This window comes from Mchenga conophoros, linkage group LG3 (genome assembly GCF_057382185.1).
Source record: "Mchenga conophoros isolate Kocher_MC1m ecotype Shallow Benthic linkage group LG3, M_conophoros_male_GT1.1, whole genome shotgun sequence".
Lineage (NCBI taxonomy): Eukaryota > Metazoa > Chordata > Actinopteri > Cichliformes > Cichlidae > Mchenga > Mchenga conophoros.
The window spans coordinates 46,702,686-46,720,983 of NC_140528.1; the positions used below are offsets into that span (position 1 = coordinate 46,702,686).

At 41.6% G+C, this 18,298-nt stretch overlaps 1 protein-coding gene across 1 annotated transcript; it reads right to left on the reverse strand.

The window, feature by feature from the left end:
* Positions 1 to 4,710: 4,710 nt before the first annotated feature.
* Positions 4,711 to 6,105, reverse strand: LOC146579022 (ladderlectin-like). Its single transcript, XM_085267877.1, has 5 exons — positions 6,045 to 6,105; positions 5,580 to 5,688; positions 5,332 to 5,464; positions 5,069 to 5,180; positions 4,711 to 4,781 (listed from the first exon to the last, which is right to left on the reverse strand). Exons 1-5 carry the CDS (start codon positions 6,103 to 6,105, stop codon positions 4,711 to 4,713), a joined length of 486 nt encoding a protein of 161 aa, XP_085124003.1.
* Positions 6,106 to 18,298: the final 12,193 nt, after the last annotated feature.

The following is an 18,298-nucleotide window of genomic DNA, read 5'->3' on the forward strand; positions in this document are numbered from 1 at the left end:
TGAACAGAACCGGAGACAAAGGGCAGCCTTGGCGGAGCCCATCACCCACCAGGAACGAGTCCGACTTATTGCCGGCAATGCGAACCAAGCTCTTGCAACGGTTGTATAGGGATTGAATGGCCCGTAGCAATGGGCCAGACACCCCATACTCGCGCAACACCTCCCACAGGACGCCCCGAGGGACACGGTCGAATGCCTTCTCCAGGTCCACAAAACACATGTAGACTGGTTGGGCAAACTCCCATGCACCCTCAAGTATCCTCGAGAGGACAAAGAGCTGGTCCAGTGTTCCGCGACCAGGACGAAAACCGCATTGTTCCTCCTGTATCCGAGGTTCGACTAGCGGACGAACCCTCCTCTCCAGCACCCTGGCATAGACTTTCCCGGGGAGGCTGAGGAGTGTGATCCCCCTGTAGTTGGAACACACCCTCCGGTCCCCCTTCTTGAAGATGGGGACCACCACCCCGGTCTGCCAGTCCACAGGTACTGCCCCTGATCTCCACGCAACATTGCAGAGACGTGTCAACCAAGACAGCCCTACAACGTCCAGAGCCTTCAGGAACTCGGGGCGGACCTCATCGACACCAGGGGCTCTGCCACCAAGGAGTTGTTTAACTGCCTCAGTGACCTCGCCCCCGGAAATCGGTGGGTCACACCCCTCATCCCCAGACTCTGCTTCCTCCCCGGAAGACGTGTCAGTGGGATTAAGGAGGTCCTCGAAGTATTCCTTCCACCGCCCGACAATTTTCTCAGTCGACGTCAACAGCGCTCCGCCAGCACTATACACAGTGCAGGTAGAGCACCGCTTTCCCCTCCTGAGACGCCTGACGGTTTGCCAGAATCTCTTCGAGGCAGTCCGAAAGTCTTTTTCCATGGCCTCTCCGAACTCCTCCCACACCCGAGTTTTTGCTTCAGCCACTGCCCGAGCCGCATTCCGCTTGGCCTGTCGATACCTGTCGGCTGCCTCCGGAGTCCCACAGGCTAACCAAGCCCGATAGGCCTCCTTCTTCAGCCTGGTGGCTCCCTTCACCTCTGGTGTCCACCATTTGGTTCGGGGATTACCACCACGGCAGGCACCAACCACCTTGCGGCCGCAGCTCAATGCAGCAGCTTCGGCAATGGAGACGCTGAACATGGTCCATTCGGACTCAATGTCCCCAGTCTCCCTCGGAATGCTGTTGAAGCTCTGCCGGAGGTGTGCGTTGAAGATCTCGCGGACTGGGGCCTCTGCTAGACGTTCCCAGCACACCCTCACTACGCGTTTAGGTGCACCAGGTCTGTCCAGCGTCCTCCCCCGCCACCTGATCCAACTCACCACCAGGTGGTGATCAGTTGACAGCTCAGCCCCTCTCTTTACCCGAGTGTCCAGAACATATGGTCGCAGGTCTGGTGATACGATTACAAAATCGATCATCGACCTACGGCCTAGAGCATCCTGGTGCCACGTGCACTTATGGACACTCTTATGTTCGAACAGGGTGTTCGTTATGGCCAAACTGTGATTAGCACAGAAGTCCAATAACAAAGCACCGCTCGGGTTCAGATCAGGGAGGCCGTTCCTCCCAATCACGCCCCTCCAGGTCTCGCTGTCGTTACCCACGTGAGCATTGAAGTCTCCCAGCAGGACAACAGAGTCTCCAGGTGGAGCACCTTCCAGCACCCCCCCCAGGGACTCTAAGAAGGCTGGGTACTCCGAACTGCCACTCGGCGCATAAGCGCAGATGACAGTCAGGACCCGTTCCCCGACCCTAAGGCGCAGGGAACAAACCCTCTCGTCCACCGGGAAAAACCCCAACGTACCGGCAGCAAGCCGAGGGGATATAAGAATACCCACCCCAGCCCGCCGCCTCTCACCAGGGGCAACTCCAGACTGAGACAGAGTCCAGCCCCTCTCCAGGAGACTGGTTCCAGAGCCCAGACAATGCGTAGAGGTGAGCCCAACTATATCTAGCCGGTACCTCTCAACCTCACGCACCAACTCAGGCTCCTTCCCCACCAGAGAGGTGACATTCCATGTCCCTATTGCCAGTCTTGGCAGCCGGGGGTCGGTCCGCCAGGGCCTCCGCTCCTGGCCGCCACCCGGCTCACAATGCACCCGACCCCTATGGCGCCTCCTGCGGGTGGTGGGCCTGCGGGAGGATGGGCCCATGTCTCCTCTTCGGGCTGTGCCCGGCCGGGCCCCATGGACTAAGGCCCGGCCACCAGACGCTCGCCCTCGGGCACCCTCCCCGGGCCTGGCTCCAGGGCGGGGCCCCGGTAACCCTATCCCGGGCAGGGTAAACTGTTCCCTCGATATTCTTTTCATGGGGGTCTTCTGAATCGCTCTTTGTCTGGTCCCTCACCCAGGACCAGTTTGCCATGGGAGACCCTACCAGGGGGCAAAAGCCCCCAGACAACATAGCCCCTGGGATCCCTGGGACACACAAACCCCTCCACCACGATAAGGTAGCGATTCAAGGAGGATTCTTTATGTCCTCATGGGTAAAACCTTAGAATTGAAATAAGGAGTACATTCTGTTTCACATGATCGTATGGAAGGAATGGAGTCACCTTAGACAAGCTTACTTGCTTCTAGTCGCCACTATTTTATGCGCAGAATTAGAGTAAAATCCTTTATTCCCTCGACTATTGTTTCTTGATCTGTGCTTTGACAGGCAGCAGTGTTTTTGATTGGTGTTTAAAAATTGCAGGTTGTATAAGTTACCCCCTCTAACTGCATGTTTGTGAACTTTGGGAGGAAGCTGGAGTACCCAGACAGAACATGCAAACACCACACACGTTATCTGTGTCAGGTGGTGGATTTGAAAGTGGTGAGGCAACAGTGCCAAGCACTGCACCACCATAGTTAGTGAGATCAGGTTGATTGGTTAGTATCACATTCAATTCAAAATCCTGCTGCTCACCTTCCGAATTATTAACAATATATCTCCAAGCTACCTCATTGAGCTACTTATTAGAGGGAGTGCAGAATTATTAGGCAAGTTGTATTTTTGAGGAATGATTTTATTATTGAACAACAACCATGTTCTCAATGAATCCAAAAAACTCATTAATATCAAAGCTGAATGTTTTTGGAAGTAGTTTTTAGTTTTAGCTATTTTAGGGGGATATCTGTGTGTGCAGGTGACTATTACTGTGCATAATTATTAGGCAACTTAACAAAAAACAAATATATACCCATTTCAATTATTTATTTTTACCAGTGAAACCAATATAACATCTCCACATTCACAAATATACATTTCTGACATTCAAAAACAAAACAAAAACAAATCAGCGACCAATATAGCCACCTTTCTTTGCAAGGACACTCAAAAGCCTGCCATCCATGGATTCTGTCAGTGTTTTGATCTGTTCACCATCAACATTGCGTGCAGCAGCAACCACAGCCTCCCAGACACTGTTCAGAGAGGTGTACTGTTTTCCCTCCTTTAAATCTCACATTTGATGATGGACCACAGGTTCTCAATGGGGTTCAGATCAGGTGAACAAGGAGGCCATGTCATTAGTTTTTCTTCTTTTATACCCTTTCTTGCCAGCAGCGCTGTGGAGTACTTGGACGCGTGTGATGGAGCATTGTCCTGCATGGAAATCATGTTTTTCTTGAAGGATGCAGACTTCTTCCTGTACCACTGCTTGAAGATGGTGTCTTCCAGAAACTGGCAGTAGGACTGGGAGTTCAGCTTGACTCCATCCTCAACCCGAAAAGGCCCCACAAGCTCATCTTTGATGATACCAGCCCAAACCAGTACTCGAGCCTATACAGCTTGGAGTAAGACAACATGCATGAAGAGGATGATGTGGACAAAATACTCATTTGCCTAATAATTCTGCACTCCCTGTATACACCCCTACTAGAGCACTAAGATCATCTTCCCAGTCACTTTTGTTCTGTCTTTTTAATGCCATCTAACATGCTAGTATGTTGGTACTTTGCCATAGCCCTCATCCTTCCCTGCTACTTCATCTCACCCTGTTGTATGTTAAGCACTTTTGTACACCACTGGTTTTAAATGTGTTATATAAATAAAGTTTGTTGGTGGTGGAGATACTAAATTGCCAATAGGTGTGAATGTGAGTGTGAATGGTAGTCTGTCTCTATCCTTGCGTCAGACTAGCAATCTATCCAGGGTGTACCCTGCCTCTGGTAGTTGGGATAGGCTTCAGGCCACCCATGCTCCTGATAAGGATAGCTAATAAGAGAACAGACGGAAATAGGTTTTGTGTTGTTTGATTGTGTAAATAGGTTGCAAGCTGTAAGCTGCAAAGAAAGTCACCTAAATCTGAAAAAGGGGTGAATGTTGTTCCATTTAATGAAATATGCACATAAAAATATGCATTTATTTGAAAATCGGGATGTTTACGCATGGATTTCTTTCATGTTTAGCAGTAGACCAATGAAAATATAACATACAACAACGACTCACAGACCAATTTGATTCAATGCTTAAGAGTTTAATAATGGAGGCGAGAAAGAAGAGTTCATGCAGTCGAATGAAGTTTTGCTAAAAGCATTCTTTCCATTACACATTCATTTTGATGCTATTAAAAGAGACAATCCAGCTCCAGGTTACGGCGTTTGCCGATTCATTCCTTATGTAGCATTACAGCAAAATAAAAGGAGTAAAGATATAAAAAAGATTCTTCCGGGGTAATTGAGATTATTTGCTTCTTTGTTTGGTGAACTATAGCTTCACGTCAGACAAGGAGTTATCTTCTTTTCTTGACGCAGACAAATGGGTATCGATAGTTACAGGATTTGTCATTCATACACTTCAGTCCTGCAAGCAGCAAACATTGACATTAATTGAAACCATAATCATTTACACATATACAAATCTATACTAAAAGAAATTAAAATAAAAAACATTAAATTTGTGGAAAACACAACACTGTGTAATTGTTGTTTAAAAAACAAGTTTGATTTGATAAAAAAAAAAAAAAAATACAACAGCTGTCTTGTTACTAGTTGTCATGCCAAATAAATGAGAATTATTTGGGAAATCGTGGATACTTTGACAACATTTTCCCCTCAATATTCATAGAATACTTTCATTTGAGGATTCACCTGTCCAGTTCATGTGTAGGCAGTGCTCTCTGCCCCCAATGTTGTTAGGCTCTCCACGACACCAGTATGCGTATGTAAAAGGAGTTCCATCAATCCAAAACCAATAACGCTCCTAGAAAAAGCAATAAAACCGACAATAAAACATTATTGAATATTCATAGCATGTAGCTTGTTTTTAGAGAGACTGTTTTTCAAAGCCCAATTCTCTATGGCTAGAGTAATCTTTCTAACTGTCAGACCATGCATAATTATGAGTAGTATACCTGTTGAGCATCAGAGCCTCCAATCCATGTAACTGGGTAACTGTGAGTGGAACGATATATGACCCTCTGAATCTTGCGGTACTCTCCAAGGCTGTGTACAGATGCCAGGTTTACATGCATGGACTGACAGTGTCTCTGTAGTGGAGATAAACAGACACCAGAAATTTCAAGATTTGCGATTTAACAAAGCAAGACTTCAGAAAACAAATTAGCAAACAGAGAAAGAGTAAATAGTGAATCCAAATAACTGTTTACCTGAGCTTCTATAGTGAAAGGGAAAGTAGCGGAAGTATCTGTTTCCGTACCTACTCCAACCAAAATACCAGTGCCGAAATCTCTTGACGACAAGATGCTGTCCTGAAGACGAGCAAAGAATACTTTAGTAAAAGCAATTTGTGTTTTTCTTGGGTTTTTTTTTTTTTTTGTATAAATGTATTTATATGTACATGAAACTAATTTTATGAATGACTGACTCTTAAAAAAAAAAAAAAAAAACCACACTCTTTCTCCTACAAATGTAGCTAAAAAAATATATATAATATTGACATATCATTCTCCTCTTTAGCATGGCAGAAATGAGACAAGTTTGGGGGAAAATCAGTAATATTCTGACTGACGTGACTGAATTGATCCCTCTGCATTTTCCATCTGGAAAAGCAGGGCAGATTAAAACAGCAGAGGATGACTTTAATAAATAATACTGCAATTCTCACCAGCAACAGTGGTCACAACCATCACTGCACAAAGAAGTGCAGACACAGTCAGCAGCTTCATGTTGATATTCAGAATCTCTTTAAAAAACAGAAGACCCAAAGTGATTGACAGTTTATTAAAGAAAAGAAGATAAACTGTTTTTGCAGCAAACCTTTTGTTGAATGTCTTGTCTTATTTCTTGACAGCACCACCCAGTAGCTTCAGGTTTCCAGTGAGAAGATGCTTAACAGCTTTGACATCAGGGCTTTTATACTGTTCCCTTAGTTTAAATCAGGAACTACTTTTATCTGCTCCCTCGCCACAAGGTGTCGCCACAACGGGTAGCTCTGCAAGTGCATTTCATAATTTTTAACATGTACGTCATGTGACTCATTGCACTTCTTTGTTTCCTCACCAAAACCAAAATAACTGCCTCATGCTGACTTAATTTTACATTGACTGGTTAACTGATGATACCACGATAATGAGTTAATCTGTCGGTCACAGACTTGTCTCACATACAGCTTCTTGATTAGTTATGTGCGATGCATATTAAATAAAACAAAAACGGAGTTAAAATGCACGAGCAATGTGTAAAAAAAAACAAAACAAAATGCACCCTTACTACTTAGAATAGAATGGCCCTTTATTGTCAATGTATATGTACAACAAAATTATGAAAATTATTAAACATGTGCACTTGGTTAATTGATCACTAGCAACATTGGTATGGCCCACACCTGGGCCAGCACAAGGCCAGGTAGACACGCTTGTGGTCCTGTGAAAAAAGCTGAGGTTTTCTTGGTTGGATGGTCTAGAGCAGGGGTCTCAAACTCGCGGCCCGCGGGCCACTTGCGGCCCACATCACCTCTACTTGCGGCTCACATATTGACATGAAGAAATATTTTTTTTAATTATTATTCAAAAAATGATTTCATATGAAGGCAATAGGCAGAGTGTTACAGGCATAGCCCTAAAGAATGTAGCCTCATAGGCAGTGTAGTCTGTGCTGCAGGGAGAATGGATTCCCATACCCTTTATGTGTCTGTGAGCGCAAGGGAGGGAGAAAAACGAGAGTCGAAAAGTACAAGCTGTCACCAACCAGAAATGGGAGCTGGAAGCATGTAAATATAATAATAACCACTGCAGCCAAGAAGAGTGTCTGAAGAGCCCAGTTGTAAGTAAGCTATTAAGACTCGACTGTACACTGTGTTCATGTTTTCCTCCAAAACAATAAGTTCAGTTGGAGCAGCCTTTCAACGCCTCTCTCTGTCTCTCGCTAGCAAAGTTGACCCAGACAGTAAAGCTAGTTTTCGGCTATGAGCCTGACACGTAACCCAACATATTAGCCAGAGGTCCTTTTACTACGGTTCGGAGCCGCGGACCTGGCCGAGGTAACAAGAGAGTATAAACAAAAAGAAAACAATTTTCACTAACAGTCAAAAACGAATGTGTACACTTATGTCTGCATTTTTATTTAATTAAATACAAACAATCATAGCAGAAGTGCTGCCAGGTGTCTGGCCAGAAAGAGAGGACCAATTTGTTTATTTGGCAGTTCAATGAAAGGCTTCAGTTGGTTAAGAGTGAGAAAGAAAATTGCGTTAACATTTGCAGTTTTGTCTTGTTATTGTCATATGAAGGCTGTGTGCAGGCAGGGGTGGTGGACCCAAAGTGCAGACTCACGGAAACAAAAGGAGAACTTAAATACAGCTTTAATGCTGGATGGCAAAACTGAAAACTGGTTGCATAACAATACAAAACTAACCTAATCAGGCAGGCTAGCAGACAGACAGAACACACAGTAAAAGATGATGGTAGATCGTGACACTGACGCAGAGAAACACAGGGCTAAAATACACAGAGGGAGCAATCAGGGAATGGGTAACAGGAGGGAAACACAGCTGGCCTAACAAAAATCAGGCCTAACCAGATGGGGGAAGCAAAACCAAATACATTAACATAAAACATGGACTTTCAAAGTAAAACAGGAAACATAACACAGAGACACAGACTTGACACGGGGATACAGCAGACAGGGGAGACAGTAACTATGGATCACAGTCAGAAAACCAGAACACTAAAACTCAAACAAAACCCACACAGAGAACCTAAACTAAGAATAATCCTATAACCCATAAGACAAAGCTAGAATATAATGAAATAAACAAAATCAAAGAACCAAAAACCCAAAACAGGGTCAACGACCCAGGCACCCTAACAATATTTGAAATTTGAAAAAGCAAACAAAACTGATTTTAGGAAATATTAGTGGGTGTTTTGTTTTTTTTCTGTACTACTTGAACACTAAAGTGGCCCTCCAATGAGATGACGGTGCCAGCAGTGGCCAGTGGCTCATTTTGAGTTTGAGACCCCTGGTCTAGAGCATCCAGGAGTGAAAGACATGAGCAATGATTTTAGAGAAGCAGCTTTGCTGCTCATCAATCGGGGGACAGTTTTAAGGCTATTTCCAAACAACCTAAAGTACAGAATTCTAAACTGAGAAATAAAAAATTGAAGATAGCGTGGACATCCCAAAAAATTCATCCAATATGAGACTGTGCAAAGATCAGAGACACTTCAAAAACGAACAAAACAAATAACTTGAAAGCTTCATCTTCGACACTGCAGGCCTCAGTTGGCAAATACACTGAATGGATTGTTTGGCAGAGTTGGCAGGAGAACAGTCCCTCTCTACAAAGGCTATAGCATCATGCCTTAGATTTGCAAAGTTGTATCTAAACGAACAATAAGATTTCTGGAACAATGTCCATTGGACAGAAAAGAAAAATAATTGCGGGTGTCTGGCCATACTGCACAGCATGGTTGGTGAAACCAGCTCCAGGTCTGGGCAACAGCTTTCAGTCTGTAGATCAGATGGAAGAAACTTAAAAAAAAAGAAAAAAAGAAAATGGAATAATTATGTTTTCTGTTGTTAATTTTACAGGAAAATAGTACATAACAGTAACAACTTCTGTTTAATCACCTGGCAAAATATTTATTACATTTACAGATCAAACGGGACCCACAACAATTCAGAAGAGCAATTACATAAAGTAGGCAGGCGATGTAAATATTCTTTTATGTCTTTAAGCTTAACCTAGAATTTACTTACAGGTGCATCCTCATTGAGAATACTGTATTAAAAACATGGTTAGCGACAAGACTGACATATATTCAAATAATGTTTGTGGAAATGCACAAAACAGTAATAAAGTAAGTCCAAAATCTTGTCGCATACACTCTTAATCTGGCATATCACATCCAGAGCTTTGTGAACTGTGTGCTGGTTGAAGCCAGAAGCCTTGGCAGAACACAGGGACACAGGGAAGTGGTGAGCCTTCACTTCCACTTCCTCCTTAAGAATGACTTGGTGACTTTCTATATCTGACATGTGGCTCTAGTCTCAGCTGCAATGCATTTAAGCATCGCAGCTAATTTTGGGATGCTTTCGCATTTATGTTGAAAAAGGATCAACAACAAGAAATCAATTTTTCAAGTGTTATATGACATAAAGCAGCCATATCATACTTTCAAATATTGCCCAACTAAGTACTTTGGGTCTACCTAAAGTAAGGTTCTTTAATGTCCTCCGGAGAGGTTTTAGTTCTTTTCAAAGATTTGGTTCTTTTTGGTCTGCTCCCTTTGAAGAGCCAGCTGGCACAGCTCTCAAATGGCTCTTCATTTAGTATCTCTCAGCGCCTTCAAATACAAAGGATGCATGTGTGACATGCTTATTCAGTGTTTTCATAAATGTCTTACTTTTTGCATTTGCTACTGCTGGTAAGAATAGATATGGTGTTTAAAGATTGGACAAATGTTGTTAAGATAAGATAAGATAAGATAGAACTTTATTAATCCCTCGGGTGGGTTCCTCTGGGAAATTCGACTTCCAAAAAGCACAGCAACGACCGAAGTTACAGTTACAGAATTGTTATATATATATATATAAATACAGAGACAAATATAAATAAAATATACAAAGGGGATAAATAGAATAAATAGGAATAAAAAATAAAAATACAAGTGAATTGCACATTTCAAGTATTGTTAGCCATTTTCCATTTTGGAGGAGTAATTGGCTCCTTACCCAGTTTCTCATTAACACTTATCCGTTTGCCTTGGGTCTATGGAACGCCAGGACTGCCATAATGAATTAATTAAATACACCATTAAATAATTAATTAAATGTGGCAATAATTAATTAAAATTGGAATTAATTAATTAAATAAATAGTTATGACACATGTAATTAATTAATTATTGACACATTTAATTAATTATTTATGTATTTCACATTTTAATTAATTATTGACACATTTAATTAATTAATTATTGACACATTTAATTAATTATTTATGTATTTCACATTTTAATTAATTATTGACACATTTAATTAATTATTGACACATTTAATTAATTATTTAATGATATATTTATTTATTTCATTTTGGCAGTCCTGGCGCCTGGCTCTCGTCATGAAATAATTTTATCTGTCAGCCTCACCCATCAAACTCAGGGGGCGGGGTTAACGCTGCCCATGCAGCTTCTCTAACATTTGATTGGTTGCCGTGCAAAGTAAGTCAAAACAGGTCGATCCTAGATAATCGATTGCTTGTGTAGACTTGGGGCAGCCAGTTATCCCAGAATGCAGATCAAATCACAGGCAGCAATGGTGGTGGTGTAGTTTTAAAATACCCCGTTTTTCTGTCACCAGCTACACTTTTAACAGTGTTTTAGCCGCGAATGTCGCGCCGTATGTCTGGTCAGGTTGTCAACATAGAACATGCTTGCAAAAGTGCTCAGATGTTCTCAGAGATTTCACTAGCTTTGCTAACAGTTAGCATGCAGAGCGCACCGAGGGGATTACGTTAACTGGTTTGTTTACATATTCCACTCTCCGTGTTCCACATGTTGCATTCGCAGATTCTCATTTTCACCGAACGATCGTCTCTTTCCGCCTGGTCTTGTGTCTCTGTGCTTCTGTAACATAAAGAACGAGCTGACATTTTTCTCACGAAACCAGCGATCAGCTCAGCAGACCCTCAGTTTACCTGCATGCATCCTCCTCCTCATCTGTCAGCTGTTTAACACCTGCTGCTAATTCAAGAAACACGCCTAGTTACCTGGTGATAGTCACAGTTTAACTGGGCAGCCGGTGCTCGATATAACGCAATGTCAGCGCATTTTTCTGCACAAGATAAGTAAATATAGTGTTTTCCCCGAGCGCAGAGCTGCTGGAGCTTGTTTCCTTACAGAGCACTTTATAGGCGAACAGCTTCATCAGCGGCTGATGTCCAATCACCGGCACACAGCTTTGAAACCTCAGCTGAGTTTTAGCTCTCAGTGGTTAAACGCTGGACTTCATTCACTCAGGTTCTGTCTGTCGGGTCACGTTTACTTCGCTGTTTTATTTACAACTGAGCAAATCGGTTTGGCTGAGGTTAAAGTTACGTTTCATAACTGCATAGTTTCACAGACGTTTAATGGTTCACTGGCACATGTGTTAGACTGAACTATCATCTAAATATCATCTGTTTTTTAATAGTTATTCAACTGTATTCTAAGCACCAGCTGTCTGTTAGAATGTGATTTTTTTTCTCTCTCTGTTGGCAGAGGTATAAAAATGCGCAGGAAAATCTGACGTGCATGGCGAACTTCACCGACGATATTTAGGGAGGAATAAACACACATCAAACATAAATGAACCATTTGCCTGTCTCCATAATTGAGAGAATTTTCTCTTCTTATGTCAACACTCTCTCTCTCTCTCTCTCTCTCTTTTTTTTTTTTTTTTTTTTTTTGCTTTTTCGGTCATGTTATGTTTACCTGTCAAAGGCTTGTTACAAACTATGAAACACATTGTGCAGACTTCTGGATGTTAGAAGAAAACGAATACTGCTCATGAATGAGACTAAAGGCAGGAAGGTGTCCTTTAAAACTAAACATGTTAATAGGACCTCCCTATTTATATCATAGTTTATGATATAGCACGTGTATTTCAGTAATAGCCTGCTGAGGCCACTATACGTGCTGGCCTCATATCAAATGTGAAGGCAGACTGAGTCTATGTTTGACGTTTGTTTATATCTAATCTTCCTTTTCAAACATTTAAACAGCAGCGAGTCTGCAGCTGAGGGAATACAAATTCAAATTGTCGGAACAGGTTTGCTCGTTTCTTGGATTCATTTGGTGATTTATTAAATGTATAACTGTTATTCTAATCTGCTGCTGAGTCTCTTACACTTTTCTTTATGCTGTATATTTTCACGTCTCTGGAATAGTTGGCAGTTAGATAGTCAGCTGGGAAACTTTGTGTTAACTCATGGAGCTGAGGATATCGTGGATATGCTGACCTCGCTGCGTGGTGTACAGAGCGAGGTCAGCATGATTAATATTCACAATAAAAATATTAGCCGAACATCATGAAGTCTGTATGTGTTTCATAGTGTCGAACAACCTTTGTACAGTTAAAGCCAGCAGTTACTACATGACGGAAACACCAACGTTATCTCTTTTATGTGTTTATACACAGGTCACGCTGATTACTGAACAAAAACCCAAAGATCAGATGTTAAACAGATTTATTTGCTCTCTCTCCTCCTTAAACATGTTTTTAATGTTAGTTATAATTCAGAATTGGCGACTGAAACACGTAGGACACATAAGAACATCAGGAAATAAAACACCGATAAATATAACCTCAGTAAAAGAAGTCAGCGGGGGTTACTACAGCTGTGTACCGGGGCCTGCGCTTTGTCGGTGGGATTGCTTGCGAGGCGAGCGGGTCTATCCCACGCTTTGCCGTGAGACTGGGACGACATCTCCGAAATCATCGAAACACTTTTGCAAAGAGGCTGTATCTTGACAAACCGACCAGACACATGAAGATTAAACCACTACATTCTCGGCTAAAAAAATATTAAAACGGTATTTGGTAACACACAAACAGGGTTTTTCAAAGCTCAGTTCTGTTAGCTTCCACATGCCGGTTGTTGTGTGCTAGAAACAATGGCCACCAGGCCAAAGCAATGGTTTTGACTCGATCAGCGTTAACCCCGCCCCCTGAGTTTGATGGGTGAGGCTGACAGATAAAATTATTTCATGATGAGAGCCAGGCGCCAAGACTGCCAAAATGAAATAAATAAATATATCATTAAATAATTAATTAAATGTGTCAATAATTAATTAAAATGTGAAATACATAAATAATTAATTAAATATGTCAATAATTAATTAATTAAATGTGTCAATAATTAATTAAAACGTGAAATACATAAATAATTAATTAAATGTGTCAATAATTAATTAATTACATATATCATAACTATTTATTTAATTAATTAATTCCAATTTTAATTAATTATTGCCACATTTAATTAATTATTTAATGGTGTATTTAATTAATTCATTATGGCAGTCCTGGCGTTCCATACGGGTCATTTGTTTTGGAATAAATGCACCCATTTTCCTAAATGTACAATTATTGAATTGCTGAAGGCCAGTGTATACCTGCAGTTTTCGGCAAGACAATGGATACTATAGAAGTACTCAAAATGGGAAACTGCTCTAGGGTCAGTGGCTGGAGGAAAAGGGCAGATCTCCTCCAGCTGTATGGACGAGTGAGTGTATATGTTTATTGTTGACCCTGCTCTGATTGATATTTTCAGTTTGTACATTTTGCACTCAGTTTTGCAGTCTTTTTCCTTTCTGCAACAACAGAAGGACAATGTTTTTGAATTGCAGCCAGTTGTTCCTACTTTCTATTCTCTTAACTTTCTCCTAACGTGGCTGAATTTAAATCCAGGTCCCCAGCTCTCTGTGCTTACCTGGCCTCTACCACTACACTACCTGCATGGATTCTCCACAGAGCTGGCTCACCTCAACGGGAGTCGGCTCTTCTCACACGCTGCAACAACAGAATGGCACATCACTATTTTATGAACCCACATTGAACTTGAACTTGAAGTAAAGAAGTGGGGAGAAAAAATAAGAAGAAAAAGTGGGAGCAACTGACACAGGCTGCATTCTGGTTGATGCACAAGCACTTACCAGAAAAGAAGAAAAGAAGACAGAGAAATGACACAATATTGGAAAGCACCAGAGTTTAAGAATAACTAATCATGGTAAGCCCATCACCAGCCTATAGTAGCATAACTAAGGGTTGAACTATGATCCCACAATCAAACCTCCAACTGTAAGTTTTACCAAAACTTTGTATTTCAGACTTTGATTTTAAAATACCTTTCCTCGCATACATTGTTGGGTTTTGGATGGCAGGTAATATGGGAAAAATATTATGTCATTCTTTTGTTCCTGTTAACACGATGTTGTGGCTTTTTAGGGAGCTTTTAGTGACCTAATAATAATAATGACTTATAACAATCAAGCCTAGAAGTAATGAGTGCATGAAGTAGCTCTTTAGCATCACTGTAAGACAGGGGTGGTCCAGGCCTCAAGGGCCGATGTCCTGCAGGCTTCAAATATCACTCTGGGTCAAGACACCTGAATCAAATGAGTAGTTCATTACCAGGCCTCTGGAGAACATCAAGACATGGTGAGGAGGTAATTTAGTCATTTAAATCAGCTGTGTTGGATGAAAGACATCTAAAACCTGCAGGACACCGGCCCTCGAGGCCTGGAGTTCCCCCACCCCTGCTCTAAGATATTTCAGGATGTGTCTACTATTACTGATATTTCTCAAACGAAGCAGTCCTACATATTTAATGTGTGTGTTGAAGAACATATATTGGCCAGAAATGACTTCAGGACTTTTCACCCTGTTACTGAAAACCATGGTACTGTTATGTGTATGCAGCTAGATACCATTGCCTCTTTTTCACTCGTACCTACCCAGCTCGACTCGACTCTAATCAGTCATTATAGCAATGCGGCTGAAAGTCCTGTAACATCATTTGTGCGTGACACAAACACAACACAACCACAATGGACATTGACAATAAGTCCTAGAGTGAGCAGCAGGTACTATTGCGTCAGAGTTGTAACCACGATGTTTAAGAGGCACAAAAAGAGACACATATGAGTCATCATCTTATCATGGTGGAGGGGTTGAGTGTCCCAGTGATTCCGGGGTTATGTTGTCAGGGACGCTCGCCCTGGTCTCCCGAGGTGGATTTGTCCTGGATGAGGAGTCAGAGTGATTCAGCTGACCTCTATTAGTCCAAGGGGCCTAGCCAAGTGCAGCCGTAAGATAAGGCACGGGCCTGCCCTCCTGAAGGTCAACCACCTGCAAAAGTACACACATCACATTTAGAATAAAATTATTAAAATAAAAAATAAATAAATGAAGCTTAAAGCCAACTCTCATCCTGTAGCAAATGAAAAGAGGTGGGTTTTAAGAAGTGACTTAAAGTGGACAGTTAGGAAGCCTGTGTAATATGCAGCTGCAGCAAGTTCCCCAACTTAGGTGCTGCCACAGCAAAACCTCTGTCCCCTCTGAGCTTTTGTTGTGTCCTCGGCAAATTCAGGAGCAGCTGTTCAGTTGACCTGAAGGACTGGGAAAGTACATGCAAATGTAAGTGCTCAGAGAGATGGGATCGGGCAAGACATTTTAAAGACTTAAAAACAAAATAATTATAAATGAACTATAAAATGAACGGGCCAGGCCAGTGAGGCCAAAACAGAAGAAAACAGGCCAAAACTCTCTTCTGTGTATCAGTTAAAAGTACAGCTGCATTTTTGCACCAGCTGGAGACAAGACAGGGAAAATTGGGAGACACCAAAATAGAGCACAGAGGCACTAATCATGGCAGCACAGGAACAAACTGAGCACAAGATCCATAGAGGCAATGATAATGACAAATTTCTGAACAATTTTGGTTAATCAGTCATGAAAAACACGTGGTTGGAAAGACAAAGGATATTGCAGCTTCCTTAGCACCTCTGCAAACATTTGATAAACTTAACGTTGTGTGAGCCTTATAAAGAAAACCCAACAACAACAAATAAAAATTTCACCTTTCACACTCTGGAAGTGTTTTTACAAACATCTATTTCCTGTGGTTGAATCTTTTAAAGATGATATGTTAGACATGAAGCCACAACTCTTGTGACATAATGTTCGTACTTCAATTTTGAAGGATATTTCTTAAGAATACAACCGCAGCTGTTGGCTAATTGACGATACTATGATAGTGAGGTTATTTGCAAGTAAAAGACTTACATGCTTTCCTTGGGTATTTGTATGAATTTTACACGAACCCTGGCGTATAACACAGGCAGACCTCTAGATGCATTTTAGTGAACTATAGTTACAGTGGTTAGCATGATGCAAATCAACTGTACCAGCCAGCCTTCCCCAGCACTGATCCCTCAACCCACTGCTCCACCCCTCCCCTTCGGCTGAGCCACAAACCACAACCCGTCACATTCAACTTTTACATACGTGTTAAATGATATTTGACCCGTTTCATATTTTGATAGCATAAAAAATTACCATAATTATGATTACAGTATTTTACCATGAAATGTGATGCCTTTTCCTGAATTGACCCAAACTCCACCATGGTAAGCATTTTTTGTAGCTGGTCACCAGGTCTGCACACATGTCGTGAGGCATTTTGGCTCAGTCCTCTTTACAGAAACTCTCTAAATCTTTTAGGTTTCTCGGCTGCTGCTTGGAAACTCCAAGCTTCAGCTCCCTCAACAGAAGTTCTACCAAGTCGAAAGATTAGCTATTCCACTCTATGAGCTTAATGTGGTTCATTTTTAGCTACTGCTTACCTTGCCAGTATGTTTTGAGTCATTTTTGTGCTGTTAAGCTGTTTCCATCTCTGTGTGACTGTGGGGATGGTCTTCTTTGGGTCACAGTCCACATTACGTTCCCTCCAAAGCTGTTTGGTATGAATTCAACCTGCATTTTTGTCTTCTTCTGACCACAGCATTTTTGATATTCTGTGTCTATCTTAAAATAAGAGAGAGAAATGAATCTACCATAAAATTAGAGACCATAATTATTTCCTCCATTTTAAGGAACTGGATTTTTGTTCATATTCTGGTTCTATCTTAAAAAGAGAGAGAGAGAGAACTGAAACTACCATAAAATTAGAGAGTTGAATTATTTTCCCCACTGTGAGGAACAGTGGTTACACACATTAGGAACAATTTACTGTCTGCTACCTGAGAGCTAACTGAGATTAAAACAATACTCAGAAGTGGGATTTGGTTGTGGTTGTTGTTTTGGTGGTGTTGCTGGTTTTCTACTATAGGTCTCGTCCCAAAAGCACACACATTCATGCAGCGCTTTTATCTATGTCTGAGTGCAATCTAGCATTCACACATGCTCTGATGTATGCATCAGAGGCAACTTTGGGTTCAGTAACTTGCCTGTGGATACGTAAAGCGTCATCCACCAACTTTCCAGTTGGCAGATGACCTGCTCTACCACCTTAGCCACAGCTGATCCAATTTTTTTTGGCCCAAATTTTTGCTGGTTGACCAAAAATTCTTTATTGTTAATACTATAACATTTTGTTTGTTTGTTTGTTTGTTTTCTATCATCTATATGTCTTAGAGTGGACAAAAACTTTTATTTTGGAGTGGCACAAATAATTTGTGTGCCTTCTGATATGATGCAGCACACCTGATTGTTCTGTAAATAGTTTTAAAAGGTTGTATAAAAAACGGCTGCATTTTATGCTCTGAGTCAATAAACTTAGCTAGCAAAGGGAGGCATCCACACTTAAGCCAAATCTGGTAGGAAGTGCCCTCACCTCTACTAAACCCTTAGCTGTCAGTGGGTTTCTTTTTTTGTTTGTTTTCCAAATAAGATCAAAACTCAAGAATGCAAATCTTTCATCTTGATTTTGCACCCTGGCAACTGGCAACGACTGCTAGCCGACATAAAGCTGTAGGTAGGCTTTAGGTTTTAAGTGAAACTGGAAATTGGTAATTGCTTTGCTTTGGTCACTAGATTTTTGCAGTTACTTGTTGCTTATAAAATATGTCCACTGACTTGAAAACACTGCAACTACAACCACGAGATCCAGCATTAGAGAAACTGTGAGGCAAACCAGGCTACAGTCCCATCATGTGGTAAGATACCTGTATTGCAAACTACCATGCAGGTATAGTCACAATTTGGATTTTTTAGGAAAATTTAGGGGCGTGTGTCATGGTTCCTCAAATGTTGATTCTGTGTCGAATTTTATTTCTTTAGTTTCTGTCTCAATGTTGTTTCCTGTTTTATTCTTTATGTACTTTGTAGTGAATTTAACTATCGTTGTCTTGTTATTTCTGATGTATTCCCATTGCAT